The sequence below is a fragment of the Myotis brandtii genome, unplaced genomic scaffold, assembly GCF_000412655.1.
Source record: "Myotis brandtii unplaced genomic scaffold, ASM41265v1 scaffold79, whole genome shotgun sequence".
Classification (NCBI taxonomy): Eukaryota; Metazoa; Chordata; class Mammalia; order Chiroptera; family Vespertilionidae; genus Myotis; species Myotis brandtii.
The window spans coordinates 2,611,366-2,630,919 of NW_005371173.1; the positions used below are offsets into that span (position 1 = coordinate 2,611,366).

General features: G+C 55.9%; 3 protein-coding genes across 3 annotated transcripts in view; 2 read left to right on the forward strand and 1 right to left on the reverse strand.

Annotated features, from left to right (window-relative positions):
* ASIC4 (acid sensing (proton gated) ion channel family member 4) overlaps positions 1-14,744 on the forward strand; it is a 23,304-nt gene extending 8,560 nt beyond the window's left edge. Inside the window, 9 exon segments of the mRNA XM_014531065.1 lie at positions 8,448-8,592; positions 8,690-8,817; positions 9,005-9,167; positions 9,668-9,724; positions 11,619-11,772; positions 12,917-13,008; positions 13,085-13,164; positions 13,552-13,656; positions 13,841-14,744. Of these exon segments, the coding sequence (XP_014386551.1) occupies positions 8,448-8,592; positions 8,690-8,817; positions 9,005-9,167; positions 9,668-9,724; positions 11,619-11,772; positions 12,917-13,008; positions 13,085-13,164; positions 13,552-13,656; positions 13,841-13,954 (1,038 nt within the window). The 3' untranslated portion in view covers positions 13,955-14,744.
* The window catches only part of TMEM198 (transmembrane protein 198), a 23,960-nt gene continuing 7,815 nt past the window's right edge, over positions 3,410-19,554 (forward strand). The window contains exons 1-2 of the mRNA XM_014531078.1: positions 3,410-3,417; positions 10,135-10,144. The gene's annotated coding sequence lies outside the window, so the exon portion shown is untranslated. The remainder of the gene's footprint in view (positions 3,418-10,134; positions 10,145-19,554) is intronic.
* CHPF (chondroitin polymerizing factor) lies at positions 14,850-18,180 on the reverse strand. Its single transcript, XM_005883476.2, has 3 exons — positions 17,533-18,180; positions 16,842-17,021; positions 14,850-16,526 (listed from the first exon to the last, which is right to left on the reverse strand). The coding sequence occupies exons 1-3, from the start codon at positions 18,022-18,024 to the stop codon at positions 15,267-15,269; spliced, it is 1,932 nt and encodes a 643-aa protein (XP_005883538.1). The 5' UTR covers positions 18,025-18,180; the 3' UTR covers positions 14,850-15,266.

Genomic DNA, 19,554 nt, shown 5'->3' on the forward strand with positions numbered 1-19,554 from the left:
CTCCCACAGTGGAAGCCTCTGGCGCCGCTGTGTGCGGAGGTCACTTTGCCGAGGAGCCGGGAGCCGAGGGAATGCAAATGAGGCAAACCCAGGGAGGAGAGCTGAGGAGCCCGAAGGAGACGGGAGGGAGGGCGCTCGGGGGCGGTGATGGATGCCTGCCCCGCGGGAGAGAGGAGGGGCGGAGAGGAGCGCGCGGCGCTGGGTGCGGCTCTCTGGGGCGGGTTGGCCAGGTCTGGGCCCCAGGGTGTCTGTGGGATTGGGGGGCGGTGGGGACAGTGGGGCCCTGAGTGGCGTACACCCTCCCACTCACCGCAGTCGCCACAGCCACTACCACTGCCACCTCTCAGTCTGGGCTCCTGAACTCCCGCCGGGTCGGAGCGGTGGGGAGGGGGGAAAGGGGGTGGGTGTGTGGTTGGCAGGGAAGGGGGCCTGGGGATGTGTGCTCCACGGTGTAAGCAAAACTCTAACGCATAACTTTGCTTCGAGAGGCGGGAATGTCGGGGAAAGACCTCGTTACAAATTAAAAATATTCCCGCCTGGAAAGTTGACGTTTTAGGGTTTAAGGCCTAGGCAACTGTTACCTGGGAATAGGTTTGGCTGTTTCCCTGCGCCCGGCGGTCCTGAGCGCTCCTCTCCGGTGGAAACGCACGCTGACCTGGGGTCAGGGTTTCCCCGCCCGGCCCCAAGCTCTCTGGGGCTCGGAGCTCCAGCTCAGCCTCAGCCTGAGTCACAGGGCTTAGACCCGGCTCCTACTTTTCTTCCACCCCCGCTCCCACATTTAGATGTGAACAAACCCTGCTGCGCCCATTTCCTCGACCCACAGCACTTCTACCTCAGGAGGAAGTCACCGTGAAAAGCACTTGGGGGCCGTGGAGGTGAGGGCTGGGGGACTGTGCTGGCCGTGTGGTAAGGGAGGGGGCCAGGCCTGCTTGGGGAGTGGGTATTCTCCTCTGTCTGACTCTGGCATGGTCTGATGCCCTTTCTGGGTGGGCGATTGGGCTTGCTCTAAGGAGCTTTATTTACTCTCCCACCCAGTTGAACCCCGGTTCCACTGTCAGAGGACTGGTACCAGCCCCCCATCATAGCACCAGTCACTGCTAGTAATGGTCTGTCTATGCCTGTGCGCTTGGAGTTTTGTTGCCCACTGCTTTGCACCTGGCTCAGAGCGTAAGTGCTCAATAAACACCTTCCGAATGAATGAATGTCTCTGCAGCCGGACAGCAAACTCCTTCAGGGCAGAGGCTGTCTGTTTTGTTCTCTGGATCATCCCCAGTACCAAGCACAGCACCTGACACACTGTACAGGCTCAAGTGTTGGACTAATAGGTGTTGTTGGAACACACACTGTTTCTTGAGCACCTACTGTTTGTTGGTGCAAGGCCAGGTGTATCTCATCGCACAGTGGCTGTGAGCACAGACTCAGCAGCAGACTGCCTGGTCCCCAGCCCCACTACACTTGCGTGACCTGGCAGGCTCCTTACCTTCTCTGGGCTTCCTTTCTTGTCTGTAAAGTGCAAATGATTAGAGACCTCCAGTTTAGGGTTTTTGTGAGGATTAAGGAGTTAATAAAGCACTTAGGACTGTGCTTGGCACAGAGTGAGGCTAAATAAATGTTAGCTGTGGCTCTTATTTATGTACATTGTTTCTTCCCTCGAAGTACCTCTGAAGGGTGTCTATTATTACTTCCATTTTACCAGAAGAGAAATGGAGGATGCAAGAGGTTAAAATGACTGAGTCCAAATCCTATAGACAATAAGGGCAGGGCCCACGTGTGAACCACATTGGGCCTCTGGCCTGTGCCCTCGGTATTGCTTCCCATCTTGTGGGGGAGCCCGAGCTCAGAGCCTGGGGGTCTTGCTCTGGCAGAGCTCTGTCCTCTACGAAAGCGCTGTCTCTCCCAAAATGCAGAGAGAGCCTTTGCCAAGGTGCATGAGGCCCTGTGAGAGGGGGTTTGGTGGGATCCAAGATCAAAGTGGCTGCACCATTTTGGCAGGAAGCGCTGTTGCCCAAGAAGCTCCCCCTTTTCTTGAGCACCTACTATGTATCACTCTGAACTGATCTCTAATCCTCGTGACTAATCTTAGGAGGAGGAATCCTATTCCCCTTCTACAGATGAGAAATCCGAGGCTCAGAGAGGTGAAACCACAAACCTAGGTTGTTCGTTCGAGGTTGGTGGCAGTCAGGATTTGAACCCTGTTTGTCAGGCTTCAAGATTTGTGCCCTGCCCCTAGGTTATGAGCTTATGTGGCTCCATTCCTGGCTCCATATGCAATGGTTGATCTCTGTCCCACTTTGGTTCTTATTGGTCTCTACAGCACTCTTAATATACTAATATTGAGGCATCATGTATATGATTTCGCTTTGCAAATGGCTTTCATATATATCGTCTATTTTGAGACTTACAACCACCCTGTGAAATAAATCAAGCAGGAATTTCTGTCCTCACTTGACAGATGAGGAAACTGAGGTCCAAAGAAGTCAATAAATCACTTTACTAACCAAGTTTACACAGGCTGTCAGTGGTGGAGCTGGAGCTGGGACCAGGCTCTCCTGACTCTCCAGGGGTGACTGCGGTTAGTGGAGAAAGCTGGGGCCCCTGGGTGGGGGGACTGGGTTCTCATTCTGAACTTGCCCCCCTTTTTTCTGTGTGTCCTGAGATAAGCACCTTGCGTCTCTAGGCTTCTGTTTTGGCCTTTGTACAGCGAGGATTTGGACTGAGTGACTTCCAAGTCCCCCCCACCCCCGTGCAGACACCCCAGGTTTTTTGAGTTGGTGCCATCTTTCTTCCTCTGCCCCTGGTGAGAATAGAGAAGGAGGCTTTGAACCTGGACGCTTGTGCCACCCCTGAGTAAAACTGGGCTGGGAGCTCTCGGACCTGGGGGTGCTAGTCACAATCCAGGGCATATGCAGGTGCACCCCCTTCCACTGGACCCCAGGGCACTGCAGGCTGAGGGGCAATGATCCCAGGGGCCTAAGTACTAGTAAGAGACTGGACTGCAGCAGCAGAGGGCTGATGGAATTTTGGGGGAAATGAAGCTGCCATGGAAAAATGGGGGGTGTTGTGCCAGGGCCTTGGCAGAGGCAGGGTGCCCAAAAAGCAGCAGAGATAAAGCCCAGGCTGCAGATTAGCTCCGGGATTAGCCCAGCCTCGGCTGCTCCTGGCTGCTTCTTATCTCCTGGAGGCTGGGCCCTCTCCCTCGCAGCTCTGAGCCCTGGACTTGCTAATTGCCTGTTAACCCCATGGTCTCTGTGACTGCCGGGAGGATGAGGGGATGGGGAGGGATGGGAGAAAACACAGCCAAGCCAGCCAGGGGAAATGGAAGCTGTGGATAGACGGAAGTCAGGGGGCTGAGAAAAGCCGCTTACATCTCTCCCAACCCCTGATCATGGACTGGGGCAGACCTGGAGAGAGGGCCAGGTGAAGAAGGGGAGCACACCTAGGGAGGGGTTCCTGGCTTGAGCGGGGAGCAGCCTCAGGCCCAGGTAAAAGTCTCAGAGGAACACAAGAAGCAGACACTGGACAGCTGGACTAAGCGATAGAGAGGAAAGGAGGAAAGCAAATAAGATAGAGATATAGACAGCAAAGGAACAGGGTGCCAGGTGGTGGGGGAGGGGTGGTGGTAGCCAGACCAATGGGAGGGAAAGACAGAGGCCAGGGCGATGGACAGGCCAACAAAAGGCAAGGGACAGAAAAACAGGCCAGATGGACTAGAGGCTGAGAACAGACAGGCCAGGAGGAGGGACTTGAGAGACAGACAGATCGGGGGACAGAGGCCAGGGAGACAGACCGACCCAGAGCTGGTCCAGGCTAACACTACAGGGGGGTGATCCGGGAGTGACAGGTAGGGGCTAGCCAGAAGGAAGGTGGTGGAGGGCCCAAGGGTCTGTATGCAGCGCAGACAGAGTCTCATCAAGCAGCTGTCCAGCCTAGGGCCAGAGGGCTCTGGGAGGCCATGTGCTCAGCCTAGGGCCAGAGGGGTGGACCTGGGAACTAAGGCAGAGAGCAAGGAAGGGCAGAAAAGAGGAGGGCCTTTTGAGGGATGAGGTGGGGTCTGGGATGGGGACAGGGTCCAGAGGTGTGGAGAGCAGCCACAGTGTTTGGACAGGTTCAAGCCTCAGACTAATGAGAGGGCATGGTTCTCTCGTGGCAAAGCCACGTGCAAGTCCCAGCTTGGAGGGCAAAGCCCTCCCAGCACAATTATAGCCAAAGACTATAGTTGTAAGCTTGACCTTATGGTCCGAACCTGGGGTCCCACGTAGCTGAGTGAGGTGGGCTTGATAGAGTTCAGGTGCATGTAATCAAGTAGATTGAAACCCACGAGAACGTTGTGACCACGCCCTTACTTTGCCTCGTGGAATCTGGCTATAAAATAAAGACACGGCTTATAGACGTTGTCGCTAGCTCTCCATCAGAGAGGACAGCGTCCCACCGAGACCCAGCTTTTTTTCCTTGTCTGTCTTTTCTCAATCCTTCACCGCCCCCACTCAGGCTCACCGAACCTGGCTGAGCTGGCTTGGCACACAGAGGCAGAGGGCTGGTGGTGGGCGATCTGGAGATAGCCCCTGACCCATCGGGTCACATTCTGGCCTGGAACCTGCCCCTTCCCATGGCTGAGCCCTAGACTCTCAGCTCCTGTGCACATGCCCTCCTTTCAGGCCTGTCCAGGGGGAGAGAGCAGTGGCCAGCAGTGGGACCATGTGCCTGAGTGGCCGTGCCGTCTCCATGGAAGAGACGGTGGTTGTGCTGCCACAAATGTTCTGCCACTTAGGAGCTGGCGGCTCCACCTGCGCTGCCTGCCTGACCCAGGGGCCGTCTCCAGAGCAACGTTCTGCTCTGCGCAGCAGTCGGGCCTGACCCAGGCAGTGCAGGTGGCCTGGCCCTGCCAGTCTGGCCTGTCCATTTCCTGCAAAGTATACACATCAGACTCAGAGTCCTTCTACCCCTCTCCCTTTGTCACACACACTCTGCACAGCCAACTGGAGGCAGGGGTGCCAGATAACCACTCCCCTCCAAAGCCATCAGAGCCAAAGCCTCCCTGATGGGCTTGGCCCTGCACAGGGTTGAGCTTAGGGTCATGCGCTGTGTGTCTGTGTGTACCTGTTGGAGGTATCAGGTAGAGAGGTTGGCCCAAACCTACTTGAGTCATTCATTTGCTGAACACTACCAGGCGTTTTATAAGCATTCTGTTTTGGCATCGGGCTCAGTTCTGTTTGCATCTCTGCTGTCATTTACTTGCTGTATGTCCTTAGCCAGGTCACTGTCCCTCTCTAAGATTCCTCATCGTTAAGTGGAGGTAATATTTACCTTGGCAGCTCAAAGGAGAAAACAGATCAAAGGCACGTAGCACAGGACCTGGTACTAAGTGGGGCTGTTTGATAGTGTTCACTCTGCACTCCTTCCCTCCATCTCATGTCTCCTTCTGCAAATTGCACTGGGCTCTGGGGATGCCGAGATGGTCAAGTGGGGCTCCTGGCCTCAGACAGTCCTTAGTCCCACGGGTGAGGCTGAGATGTGGGAAGACCACGAGTAGCCAGCAGTCAGGGCTCTGCCGAGGTGGTGCAGCATGCTGGGAGACACGAGTGAGCAGTTTACTACCCTGGTTCCCATGCAGCTCATGCCTTGTTTAGCCTCTCAACCGGAGCGTATACTTAAAACTGGCTGCGTCAGCAAAAGCTGGTTCCAACATCTTGGCCCGGAATAGGAAGAGGGTGGGTGCTTTAAAATTGGGGGCGAATGCTTATATATTCCCTCTGCCTTTCCCACACCACTGGGGGGCCCAGATAGCTTGCACCCAGCCCCCTTCAGGGCGCCCCTCTCTCTGGTGAGAGTGCCAGTCTAGCTGGACTCTCCCTCTTCACCTCAAAGTGCAACCAGCAGGTGGTTAGAAATGCAGAATCTCAGTCCTGCCCCCTAACACATTCAACACAATCAGAATCTGCATTTACCAAGATCCCCAGGTGCTCTGTGTGCACATCGACACATTGAAGTTTGAGAAGCACTGATCTTGGAGATTTCGGCAGATCAGCCCACCTCTCCAAGCCTCGTTTTCCTCACCTGTTGGACATAGGGTGGTTGTGAGGATGCAATTGGAAAGCATATGCTACACGTTTAGCACAGTGCCTGGGCCAGAGAGAGGCTCTGGAACTGCCAGCGATGTCCACTGCTGCCCCACAGATGGACACATGGAAGGCAGTTGGCCAGGGGTGACACAGACAGAGTCAAGAACTGGAACCCAGAAGACAGCGAGGGTGCAGAAGGAGGAGGGAAGGGACAGGCGAGGAAGTGAGGAATTGAGAGGCAGCAGATCTGGAGAAGAAAGAGTGAGGAGGGTGTAGAGAGTAGAGAAAAGGGGATGGGTGTTGGGTCACGTCAGCGGAATGGGGCGGAAACAAGGGCTGAGAGTAGACTTGGTGGAGGGGGGGGTCGGGCACCCTCATCTAGATGAATTATACTCCTCCCACTGATGAGCTGTGTGACCCTTGAGCAAATCCCATCACCTCTCTGAGCTGCGGTTTCCTGTCTGTAATAATCTGGCTAATTCAACCGGCCTGATACCAGGTTGCTGAGTGGGTGAAATGGGGCAGCAGTGGATGTGGCCCTGTTTTGTAAATGCATGGCGCTTGTTTTGTTTTAGGAACCTGAGGCAGCGTATTAGGATGATGGAAGAATGGTGTGAGAGGGGAGGATCAGCAAGGCGATTCACCTAGTGAGGATGGGAGACCTAACCCTGTCCCACAACCAGATCCTCATTCCCACTGCTCTCAACCCAACCCCTCTCCCTTCTACACCCTCCCTCTGAGGCATTTAGGATATCTTTTCCCTTACATGCCTCATGCCTTCTTCCCAGTTTTGCCAGTGTAGCAACGTTCCCAAGGAGAGGGGAGGCGGAGTGAGAGAGAGTGATTGAGTGCGCCGACCCCTGGCCCCCAGGGAAGGTGCTGCCTGTGATGGGTTTGACACGGGGGCTCTGTGCGGTGAGGCGGGCATGGGGGGTGGGGCGGACTTGCATCCACCTCTCCCTCAATCTCCTCCCCACCCCAGCTGCTGAATAAATCCCCACCACAGCTACGTCCCCAGCGGAGCCTCGACTTCCATCCCCAGGGCGCTAGTGCCATCTGGTGCCTATGCTGGAGAACTCTCTGCAGAGTTAGAAGATGGGCTTTGTTCAGCGCTGCAGTAACTCCTTATTAAACAGTTCTTGCCCAGCCAGTGTGGCTGAATGGCTGCGGTGGACTCCAGGAGGTCACGGTTGGATTCCCAGTCAGGACATATGCCTGGGTTGCAGGCTCGGTCCCCCGTGTGGGGCATGCAGGAGGCAGCTGATCAATGATTCTCTCTTATTGACATTTCTGTCTCTCTCCCTCTCCTCTCCTCTCTGAAATCAATAAAAAAATATTTTTTTAAAAAGAGTCCTTTTTGTCCCCCCCCCCCCCCCCCCCCCCCCCCCCCCCCAAAAAAAACTTTTTGGCCCCCCCCCCCCCCCCCCCACTGAGGCAGGTGCAGTCTATTGGTGGGGGAGAGTTAGACATTGAACTAAGAGACAAACAGATAAACAAGATCATCTCAGGTGTTGATAAGTACTTTGAGCAAATCAACAAACATGTTGATTGATGGTGGAGGTGGAACTGTGCACGTGTGTGGTATATGAGTGTGTGGTGAGGAAAGACGCTTAAGCTGAGGTTTAAGAGGTGAACAGCTAGCCCTGCCAAAATGGGAGGGGGAGGCATTCCAGGGGAGGGACCCCAGTGAGCAAAGGTCTGAGGAAGGAAGGCGCACCATGAGGTTGAATTTGTCAGAGAGCTGGGGGCAGAGTGGCAGGAGAGGTAGGCAAGGGTCACGTCACACGCAGACTTTCAGGTGAGGGAAGGAGTTGGGCTTTGTTCTGCAGGGAATGGAAAGCCGTTGTTGGGCTTTAAGCGAACAGGCGACTTGGGTGGAAGGAGCACCCTGGCTACTGTGTGAACGGCCTGGAGGCAGAGGCAAGGATGGGCGAGGGGAAAGCAGTTAGAGGCCCACTGTGGCCAGGTGGGCAATGATGGTGAAAGGGGGACACAACGTGGAAGGAAAGTGGATGAATTCTAAATAGATTTCAGATGTAGAATTGCCCACGACAGTTGCTGGTGAGGGAAAGGGAGGTTTCAGGGATTCTGACTTGAGAAATTTGGTAGATAGTGGGGCCCTTCACTCAGAGGAGGAGAATGGTGGGGGGGGGGTGCAGGATTTGGGAAGATGTCAAGAGTTCTGCTATTGATTTGTTAAGCTAGGGATGCCTTCAAACATCTAAGGGAGGATGTCAGCAGAAAAGATATAGCTCAGGTGAGAGGCTGGGCTGTAGACTGATTCCTGGAATATGGGACAGGTTTGCCCAGGCAGGGAAGGGGTGCAGGGAAACCTAAGGAGTGTTAGCTCTCCTTCCATCTCCCCTTCTCTTCTCTTTGACCCTGCAGGTCTATACTCGCTATGGGAAGTGTTATACTTTCAATGCAGACCCGCAGAGCTCCCTTCCCAGCCGGGCTGGGGGCATGGGCAGTGGCCTGGAGATCATGCTGGACATCCAGCAGGAGGAGTACCTGCCCATCTGGAGAGAGACAAGTACGCAGGCGGGAAAGGGACAGGGCCGCCCTGGGGACTCTGGCCAGGGCCAGCTGCCGAGGATGGCTTTCCAAAGGTCCCCCTCTCCACTGTGCAGATGAGACATCGTTTGAGGCTGGCATCCGTGTGCAGATCCATAGCCAGGAGGAGCCACCCTACATCCACCAGCTGGGCTTCGGCGTGTCCCCAGGCTTCCAGACCTTCGTGTCCTGCCAGGAACAGCGGGTGATCACCTCCAGCTGGGCACTGGGTTGGGCCCGGGGCTGGGCCTTTGGGCGTAGAGGGGATGCTGACCAGACCTGCCCTCCCAGCTCACAGCCCACCAGTCCACCCATGGACTTTGCTGGGGCTGTGGGCACTGGAGGGCCAGATGGTACTCCTGGGCATGACCCCATCATGCCCACCTCTGCAGCTGACCTATCTGCCCCAGCCCTGGGGCAACTGCCGGGCGGAGAGCGGGCTCAGGGAGCCTGAGCTTCAGGGCTACTCGGCCTACAGTGTGTCTGCCTGCCGGCTGCGCTGTGAAAAGGAGGCCGTGCTTCAGCGCTGCCACTGCCGAATGGTGCACATGCCAGGTGGGCACCCACCACCCTGTCGACCCTCTGTGCCACCCTGCCAGGCTCCAGAACCTCCAGGGGCAGAGGACTGCTCATGTGCACGGGCAGGTGCATGTGTGCAACATGTGTGCATGTCTATACCCATGTGAGTGTGTGTATTTGGGATTTTATGCATGTTTTAACATATGCACATAGATGACATGTATTTATACATACACGTGACCATGTACATATATACCTGTGTACTTCTGGGGGTTGTGTGCACATGTTTCAATCCATGTATATAAATGTGTTTGCATATGTGTGCACACAAGTGTGCATGTTTGTATGTCTATATGCATGTGTACATTTACATGCTTATATGCTTAAGCATGTATACATTCATGCCTGCATGTGTGTGTGCAAACATGTACATCTTGGGCGTGTGTGTGCATGCACAAGTGTGCCCACATTTGGGAATGGGGTGGGACAGAGGAGATGGAACCGTAGACTCCAGGAATAATCTTCTCTCCTTTCAGGCAATGAGACCATCTGCCCACCAAATATCTACATTGAATGTGCCGACCACACACTGGGTCCGTGCTGCCTGCTCCCTTTCCTGCTTCTCCATCACCCTCCTCTTCACCTCTCTGTCTACCCTCACCTAACAACCTTGGCTCTCCTCCTCCCAGTCTCTTCCTGGGGGTTCTTCCTGGGGGTTGAGCCTTATCCCATACCTCCAGGGGTCTGAAGACCTTTGCAGGTGTGAACATTTGGGTAAGTGGAGGCAGCTGGGTGAGGGGTTGCAGAGAACCCAGACTTCTAGGTTTGGTTCAGAATGAGCTTGCCTCTCTGGGGAAGTGAAATGACTCCTTTCTTGGTGTAAGGAAAAATGCATTGCTGGCTCCCAGTGTGGGTAAGACAGGCCCCATCTGTCCATAGGTCCTGTCTGATCTGCACTTCATTCATTCATTCATTTATTCATTCATTCAACAGACATTTACAGCCTGTGCTGGTGTGTGCATGGGAACAAGAGCCCTGCTCTTGGCAGAGCTCACTGTGGCAAGGCTGTGGATAGGCATTAAGACACAGTGTGTTAGTCCTTAGGTATGGGAACCTCAGAGATTCTACAAGGCCCCAGGGAAGGGCATGCACCTGGGAAGGCAGAGGGGCTTCTTAGAGGAAGTGACAGAGACTGAGACTTGAAGGGTACGTCAGAGTCACCCAGGTGAAAAAGGGACATGTTCTAGACAGTAAGAAGAGCGCATGCTAAAGACCTTGTGGCCAGAGAAAGCGTATGTCTGGGGCACTGAAAGATCAGTGTGGCTGGAGGGCAAAGCACAGCGGAGGGGGTGGGGAAGAGTAGAGGAGGCTCTGGGAAGCCAACAATGGCTTAAGGCAAGGCAAGAATACTATCTGATTTTAGGAAGGTGACTCTGATTACATGTGGGAAATGGATAGGTGTGGAGTGAGACTAGAAGCAGGGTGAGTCGGAAGAGCCTGGCAATAACCCAGATGATGTGGCCAGGGGAGGAGAGAAGTGATGGGCTTGAGATGCTGAGGCAGTAGAATCACATTGAGGCCTTCCCTGTTCCACACACCAACTGTGGCAGTCAGAGGGGTGGGTGAAGGGTGTCTAGTGAAGGAACAGGTGTGTGAGCAGGGATAAGTAAACCACAAGGGATGGTGAGACTTCACAGAACTATCAACACCAGCAGGCTTTCCTTCCCCAGGCCTGGATGGGTGCAGGAGGGGAGCCCCCTGGAACTCACAGAGAGAGCTGTGGTTGTCCGAGAGGGCTGATGGGCAGGAGCTGTGGTCACAAGAGGAGGAATGAAGGCCCTGCTCACGATGGCCTGGCAGTAAGGAAGCGGGGAAAGAAATACCCTGGTATCTCTCCCCTCCTGGCCTTCTGACCCTGCTGGGGCCTCCCAACCCAAAGCCAGAGGATGAGGGAGTCAGGTGACACATTTAGCAGAGCTCAGCCTCGTGGGCACAGGGAAAGACAGAGAATGGAGAGTGGATCTGAAGGTGTGAACAGAGAAAACCCAGCTTACTAAGCATACAAATCCTGTCCATCCACTTGTTCTCTTGTCTCTCCATCTGTCCTTCCATCCATCCACTCATCCATCCACCCATTCATCCCAGCTTCCTCTCCAAGTCCTTTGTGTGTCTGAGGCCTCATGTGTTTGATTAGCTCTGAGCGATGAGGACCCCCCTCCCTGCTGCCCAGGGAGCTGGGGACAGAGGGACAAGCCTGTGGGAGGGTGCCGGGAGCTTTGTCTTCATCTGCTTTGTTGGGTAGCCTGAAGCTGGTCCAGGAAGGGACCTCCCCCCCTCCCCCATCCAGTGTCCTCTAGGCAGTGCCAGTGCTGGCCAGTAAAAGCCCTTAGTGTGGGCATGGCTGCCTCAGGACAGCCTCTGCAGCTGGTGGGCCTTTGGGCCACCCCCCCACCCACCCCCACTGCAGTTGGTGCCTCTGTGTTGCAGACTCCCTGGGTGGGGGCTCCGAGGGCCCATGTTTCTGTCCTACTCCCTGCAACCTGACCCGCTACGGGAAAGAAATCTCCATGGTCAGGATCCCCAACAGGGGTTCAGCCCGGTACCTGGCCAGGAAGTACAACCGCAATGAGACCTACATACGGTATGTGTGTGCATGTGCGTGTTCGGGTGTGCATGTGTGTGTGGTGGAAGCCACCTTCACACCCGGTGCATGATGGAGACGGGGAGTAGGTTGGATCTTTGTTAATAATGAGCCTTCTGCCAGGAATGCTTTCAGTCCTTTTCTTCTAACCCCCACCCATCCTCCAAGTCACATCCTTTGTCTCCACCTCCGGGGAAGTCCTTGTTGGTCCACATGCCTTTCATTTGACCTGCTATAGCACCCTATCTCTGTCATTGCATGCACCCATTGTTTTAGAACCCCCGTGTATGTGTTTTCTTCCTCAGCAACCTGGGGCTGTTAAATGCATGTTGAGTGAATGCTGTGCTGAGGAAGAGAAACTGGAAGGACTGGGAGAGGAATGAGGAGGGGCCACACTGAACACTGGGTCTGGCACCCGGCAGCCAGTCTACAAATGCTGAGCATCCTGTGGGTGCCAGGCCCAGTGCCGGGTCCTGTGAAGACAGATGATTATGATACAAAACCCACGCCACAAGTTGTGGATGAGCCCATATGTGAGGGTGTGGTATGCTTCTCAGGCCCCAGGAGAGATTAATGGGCATGGGGTAGGGAAGCAGGGTAGGCATGAGCTGGGCCTCTGAGGAGCCTGGGTCTGTGAGAGGAGGAGAAAGGAGGAGAGAGGGGTGGCATCCCAGTTAGAGAACTGTGTGGTGGTGTGGAGATTGGCCTGAGTAGGAAGGGGACGAGAAGCAGGTAAGAAAGCAGATTAATAAGAAGGCACAGTGCAACAGATCGTGGGCAGTCTTGGAAGTGTGGAAGAGGAATTTTGGAGTGGACTGTTGGGCAATAGGGAGCCACTGAAGGTTCTAGAGAGGGATAGGGATGAGGCAACATGAACACTATTTGCTGCTTTGGAGGAGAAGACAGGCGGGAATCTGCAGGCCCAGGCATTCTTGCTCTCCCAGGCCTTTTGATAACCCTCAAAGTGTGAAGCTCACATGTATCTGGAACTGCCTCCCCTCACTGCCTTGGGGTGTCTGAGGGTAGTCACCAGCTTCCCTGCACAAGGGGCCTCAGAGCAGCATCTGCTGGACCTGGGATGTCCCTGCCAGCCACCTCCTTGGAAGGTGATCCCACATGGACACTCTGCTTCCTGCCTCTGCAGGGAGAACTTCCTGGTCCTAGATGTCTTTTTTGAAGCACTGACCTCCGAGGCCATGGAACAGCGAGCAGCCTATGGCTTGTCAGCCCTGTTGGGTGAGACCTGGCTCAGATTCCATGGGCATGGGTCAGCTGGGCCTGCTCCTTCTGACCCCGCTTTCATGATCCCCAGGAGACCTCGGGGGACAGATGGGCCTGTTCATCGGGGCCAGCATCCTCACACTGCTGGAGATCCTCGACTACATCTATGAGGCAAGGAAGGGGCCTGTGGGGGGCCACCACACAGCTGGCGGAGGAGAGGAGGGGGCCTGTGGGAAAAGCTGAGGGGAGTGTGGGCTTCCTGGGGGAGCCGGCTGCCGGGAAGTCAAGCTCTGGGTTCTTTGCCAGGGCCCCCTGACTGACTAGAAGGCCTGAAGTTGCTGAGAAGTCAGGAGAAGGGGGTGGGGGAAGAGGGTCGGGGAGTCCTAGTTGGGGTTTGCTGGGTAGCAAGTGCTATAAGGTGAACCTGGCTAGTCTGCCCTTCTCCTCTACCAATACCAGGGAGAGATGCCAGGATATTTCTTCCCCCGCTTCCTTACTGCCCTTCTCCTCTACCAAGTTTCCCGAGCCCACAACTGTCCCCTCACCCTGAACCCCAAGGTGTCCTGGGACCGACTGAAGAGGGTGTGGCGTCGTCCCAAGACCCCCCTGCGGACCTCCTCTGGGGGCATCTCCACCCTGGGGCTGCAGGAGCTGAAGGAGCAGGTGAGGATGAGCCCTGAGAGGATGCAGCCAGCGCCTTCTCCCGGGACTGAGCACCCTCATGGTTTCTGTACCAGCCTGAGAGGGGTTCCTGGGCTCCCTTGGAGCCTCTGCCACAGGGGACAGGGAAAGGCTGGCTGTGTGACGCTTGGGGGCATGGTTTGAACTCTCCCTCTTCACCTTGCAGAGTCCCTGTCTGAGCCGGGGCCGGGCTGAAGGTGGGGGAGCCAGCAACCTGCTCCCCAACCACCACCACCCACACGGCCCTGCAGGAGGCCTCTTTGAAGACTTCGCTTGCTAGGATGATGCTGTGTCTAAAAGGACCAAGGCATCTGGGACTCCTCCCTGGATCCCCAAAATAGTCTCCTCCTGCTCCCAGGACAGAAGGCCTGTGGGCAGCCCAAGGCTGACGGGGAGAGGGTGGTGCTCACTGGGAAGACACTCAGTTCCTGTTCTCACCGACCCTGGCGCCAGCTGCTTCGCACAAGGGTCCTTCTTGTCCATATCCCCTCCCAAGGTTGGTGCCTGGGGAGAGCTGGAGAGCAGACCATGGCCCCCTGTGGAGGAGAGAGGGGAGAAGAGAGGGAGGTGGAGGAAGTGGCCAACCCCAGAAGGGGTGGAACCCTCTGTACATTTGTATATATTTAGGGAGGACAGGGTGGGGGTGGGAGTACAGATATAGAAGATGGGTGGGGTTATGGGGGTGGGTGATTCAGTGACAGCCAGGGTCTCAGCCCTAGAGTGTCAGCAGGAGAGGGCGGGCTCCCAGGAGTTGGGACTGCTGGGCTTCTCCTACTTCCTGCCCCTCTCCAGGCCCACTCCATGGAGGCAGGGGGAGCGGATGGCCCAGCAGGCCTGGCCCAGCTCCCAATTCCCCCTGTCCCATCCCCACCCCCAGAGTCCCCTCTACAAGGAGTAGGCAAACCTTTCAGACCCTGGCTGAGCTTGGGGGTGGGGGAGAAAGTTTTCTCAGGCCTGCGTCTCCAGTCTGGTTTTATAAGTGCAGACGAAATTAGGAATAAAGAGGCATAAAGAATTCTCTGTGTCTATGTGTGACCAGGCTGGGAGCTGGGGCGGGGCTGGGCATATGCAGGACTTGGTCCCCAGGAAAAGGAAATCCAGGCCCAGCCGGGACAGAGTTTCCATCCTCACTGTCAGCTCTCCCTGCCCCTTGCCTACCTTTCAAAAACCCAGAATCACCAGTCCACACTCAGCCAGTTTATTAAAGGCAGAGAGCTTCATCAGGGTCCACAGGGGAGAAGCTGGGAGACACCCCACATTCCTCCTCTCAGCTCCCCCCTTTCCCAACAAGTCATCTACAGCCCAGCCCCTGGACTTAGAGGCAGGCCTGGCGTCAGGCGACTGCACTACATAAATATTGAGGCCACAGCTTGAGTCAGCAGTGTCAGGGGCAGGAAGGGGTGGCTCTGAGGGCACCTCCCACGGGGCTTCTCCTGAGCCTGAGCACCCACAAAGCCAGAGAGAGGAGGCCAGTGGGCTGTCCTGGAGTCTGAGGCTGTGGCCAGCCAGCCCAGTCCAGGGAGGCTGACAGGTGGCTCCGGATAGTTGGGGAGAAGCACCCCCAGGCCAGGGTTTTGGGGTACAGGGTGGGTTCAGGTGCTGTTGCCCTGCTCCTGCTCAAAGAGCAGCATGGCAAGCTGGGTGCGGGAGCCCAGGCCCTCCAGCACACTCTGGCGACAGCGATGGTACAGGTCCTCGCTGAGCCGTGCACTGCACGTCTGGGCCCGGTAGTGCTGCAGCAGCGCCGGCTCCACCGCCCGCAGCACATGCAGGCTGGAGAAGCGGAGGAACAGCTCGTACACGTCCATGCTCTCCAGGAGCTCCTCCTCCTGCTCCGAGGCCGCTGCCAGCTGCCCTCGGGCCGCCACATAGTCAGAGTTATAGAAGCAGGCCTCACTGGCCGCCTGGCGGTCAAAGTGGCCCGTGTCTCGGCCCAGCTCCGGGGGTCCTGGGCCCTGTGGTGGGGCCACGGCTGGGTGGAAGGCCTGGAAGTGCATGGGAAAGAAGGCCTGCCAGCCGGAGATGGCGTGCATGCGGCAACGGTTCAGGAAGTCAGGCGTGAGCACCGTGTCCGGCCCAGCCAGTAGGAATAGCGTGTCCAACGGGTGCTTCTTGGAGAGTAGATCCATGAGGCGCAGTGGTGAGGGGGCGGCTGTCTGTACACTGAGCCAGGGTACCCGGGCACCGGGGAAACGCTGCTCTAGCTCTGCCACATGGGCCTTGACAGGTGCGAAGACATCTGCATGGGCTGCCCGCTGGGCCTGTCGTGGCTCATATAGCAGCAGCAGGGTCAAAGCGGCTGCAGCATCGCCAGGCTCCAGAGCTGCTGTGGCGAAGGCCTCCAGGAAGCCAGGGGCCAGGTCACGCTCCGCCGCGGCCAGAGGCAGTAACACAGTGAGACGTGAGGCCTCGGTGACGTAGGGCACAGGCAAAATCTCCACGCGGCTCAGTGGCCGTAGCAGCTGCACCCGGTGAGTGAGGGGCCGGCGGCCACCCTGGGGGGTCAGCGCCTCCAGCTGCAAGTCCAGTGTGTACTCCATACCCCGAGCAGGATCAAAGCGACGGTAGCCATTAATCAGCTGCTGCTTCTGGAGCTGCAGGACTGGGTGGTAGCGGCGGTTGAGCTCCTCCAAGGCTGCCCCCAGAACATCGGCCACATCGGCCTGATCAGCCCCACGCAGAGGGCAGCGGGGCGAGCCATCAGCACAGGAGAAAGCATGCTGCTCAGTGAAATAGTCCCAGCGCAGCACCTCAAAGCGGGAGGCTGGGCGGGATGGTGCTGGAATGCCCACGGGCCAAGCGGCTGCTCGCTCCCCATCAGCTGCCAGACGGCTGGTGTTCTGGATCTCCCACTGGGTTGGAGAAACAGACTGTGAGCAAGGCAGAGACCCCAGGGGCCAGCTGGGGGACTGGGCAGACGGCAGGTGCCACTCGGGATGGGTCCTGTCCCCTGCCAACGTCTGCCTTCCAATGCCCCTACCTATCCTTTCCCCAGACGGAGGCAGCCTGAGAGCCAAAAGGGGGTTTCTAGAGGGACTTCTCAGAATGGACAGAAAGAAACAGGGACAGGAGGCAGATGTGTTCTGATTCTAGTGCTCATAGTTTATTTCCCTGGGATCTCTAAGACCTCACAGGATCTGCCAACCTACCCCCAACCCAGACCATACCTGCAATTCCTGGATCTCCTGGTATGTGCGTTCCAGCTCAGCTCGGGCAAAAGCCTTGTGCAGCTGGTACATGTGCACAGGGTCACGCACAGGGTAGGCGGTCAGGGCGCTGCGGAAACGAGGGTCCCCCTCCTGCACGGACTCCCCAGGGCTCAGCTCCAGGTAGCTATAATGCACTCCCTGGAGAGAAAGAGTAGGGGTCCATAAAGGGAAGAATGATGGAACAGCCTCCACCCCTCCCCTCCTAGTGTGTGTCTCATTTCCCCACCCTTGACCTGTTGTGGACTTGCAATCAGAATTGTGGTTTTAAGTACCTTGGCTGGTTGTCAGCTTGTGTGTGACCTTGGTCAAGCCTCTGCTAGTTCATCTAGGAAATGGGCATGCATCCTATCTCAGAGCTGTCCAGGGGCTCAAATAAAATAATAATTGCCAATACTGAACACCTACTATGTGCAAAGCTCTCTTATTTTTTTCTAATCCTTATAACAACCCTGAGCAATAATTATTTCCATTGGTATGGATGAGGATACTGCCACTCAGGAGATTCAGTAATTTACCCAAGGTCATAGGGATAGAAAAGGGCAAAACTGGCATGGAAATCCAAGCCTGTATCTCCAACCACCCCTTTGCCTCTCAGGGGAAGTACACAAGCTCAGATAGGAGGCACCAGTGGGGCGGCTTATCTTCTCACCTCGTGGTCACCAGTGCAGCCCACCCCTGTGGCATCGAGGATGCAACGTCCCAGCCACTCATCGGGACGCGCACTGACGATGTCGTTGCGGCAGCCTTCCAGATGGGGGCGCAGCTGCTGCAGCAGGGTGCGGGACAACAGTACCCCAAAGCCTCCGTGGCAGTAGCGGCCTGGGGCAGGCTCTCCACCGATGAAGTCCTGGGGCCGGCCCAGATAGAGGTGGGCAGCAGCTGCCAGGCTGAGGTGGCCAGCTAGGCGCACCAGTCCGTGGGCCTCAGTGTAGGTGGTATCAGGTACTAGGAAGAACCAGTCAAAGTCGTTGCCGTGCTGCTCCAGCAGGTGGCGTAGTGCCAGGTGTAGGTGGCCAATAGGCCTCTCCTCGCCCAATGTCACCACAGCCATGCCTGGTGGTGCCCTACGGCCCCGAGAGCCTGTCAGGAACACCACACGCTCTAGCCGGTGCCCCAGTGTGCGGTTCATGGCCACACCCATAGTGGACAACGTGGCCTGTGAGGTCAGCACTGCCACCAGCAGCTTCTGCCTGATGCCCAGCTCGGTGCTGATATAGCGGGTCCTAGGGGAGAAGGCACACGATTATCAAAGAGACAAGGGGGCCCTGGCCAGTGTGGCTCAGTGGATGAAGCGTCTGTCTGCAGACTGAAGGGTACCGGGTTCGATTCCAGTCAATGGCACATGCCCAGATTGTGGGCTTGATCCCCATTAGAGGGCTTGCAGGAGGTAGCCAATCAAAAATTTCTCATCATTGATGTTTCTATCTCTCTTTCCCTCTCCCTTCCCCTGTGAAATCAATAAAAGTATAAAAAAAATAATAAAGAAGACAATGGGGCCCTGGCCAATGTGGGTCAGTTGTTGGAGTGTCGTCCCTACACCAAAAGGCAGTAAGTTTGATTCCCAATTAGGGCACATAGTCAGGTGGTGGCCTCCATCCCCAGTCAGGGCGCATGCAGGAGGTAAACTGATTGACGTTTCTCTCTCCCTCTCTTTTCCCTTCCCTCCCTCCCTTCCTCTCTCGAAGATCAATATTTTAAAAACGTTTAAGGAAGACAGGAGGCAGCATACATAGGCTTCTGCAGGTCATGTCCTCTCTGGGCCTTCTCCTCACCTATGAATAGGATGAGAATAACATGTCTCTCCCAGGTGTCTGTGAATTTAAGTAAAATGTTAGTCTTGCCTACATAGTGCTTTTGGGAGATGGCAATATCCATGCAGATATGAGAGATATATTGTGGGTCTGATTCCCTGTTTCACTACTTAGTAGTTGTGCCCTTGAGCAAGTTATTTAGCGTATCTGAGCCTCAGTAGCCACATCTGAAAAACGGGGTTGACTGTATCTACTTAAAGCACTTAGGCAAATGCTTGACTCATAGGTACTCTACACACCGTGTGCACAGTACTCATTTCTATATAAATATGCCATTATACCACAAACACATCACAGAAATGATGTAATGGAATATATGGCATAGGGGTGTATTGAGTGTGTTTGGGGGAAGGGCAAGTTGGAGCTCAGGAGTTCCAGTAACTTGCCTTCCATAACACAGACGGCAAGTTGCAGAACTGGAATTTGAACTCAGTGTTGCCTAGGAGAATGACTTCAACTCCTGGGGAGGCATTAGTGGGATGGCTACATCATTTCTCTCCCACAAACCTCATCACGAGGTGTCCCACCCAGGAACAAGAGATACAGGTAAATCCTAGTTTTATCCCTTTTCTTTCCCTCTCTCTCTATAAATGCATTTTCATACCAATCATTTCTCTAAACCCAACTGCCAGCCAGGGAGCTCAGAGGAGATTTGGGGGACCAGGGAGTGGAGCCGGTTTAGCACAGCGCCTACCGGGTAGGTTCAGCCCAGAGAGGGCCTCAGACGGCTCCACGGCCGGGGAAGCAGGGCCATCGGAAGTTATCCGGCCCAAAGACTTCCTGGCCGGCCAGGCTCTTCCTTCCGGAGCCTGACCCGGCCCCGGCGGCGTCCCGGGAGAGCCCGTCCCGGCCGGTGCCCA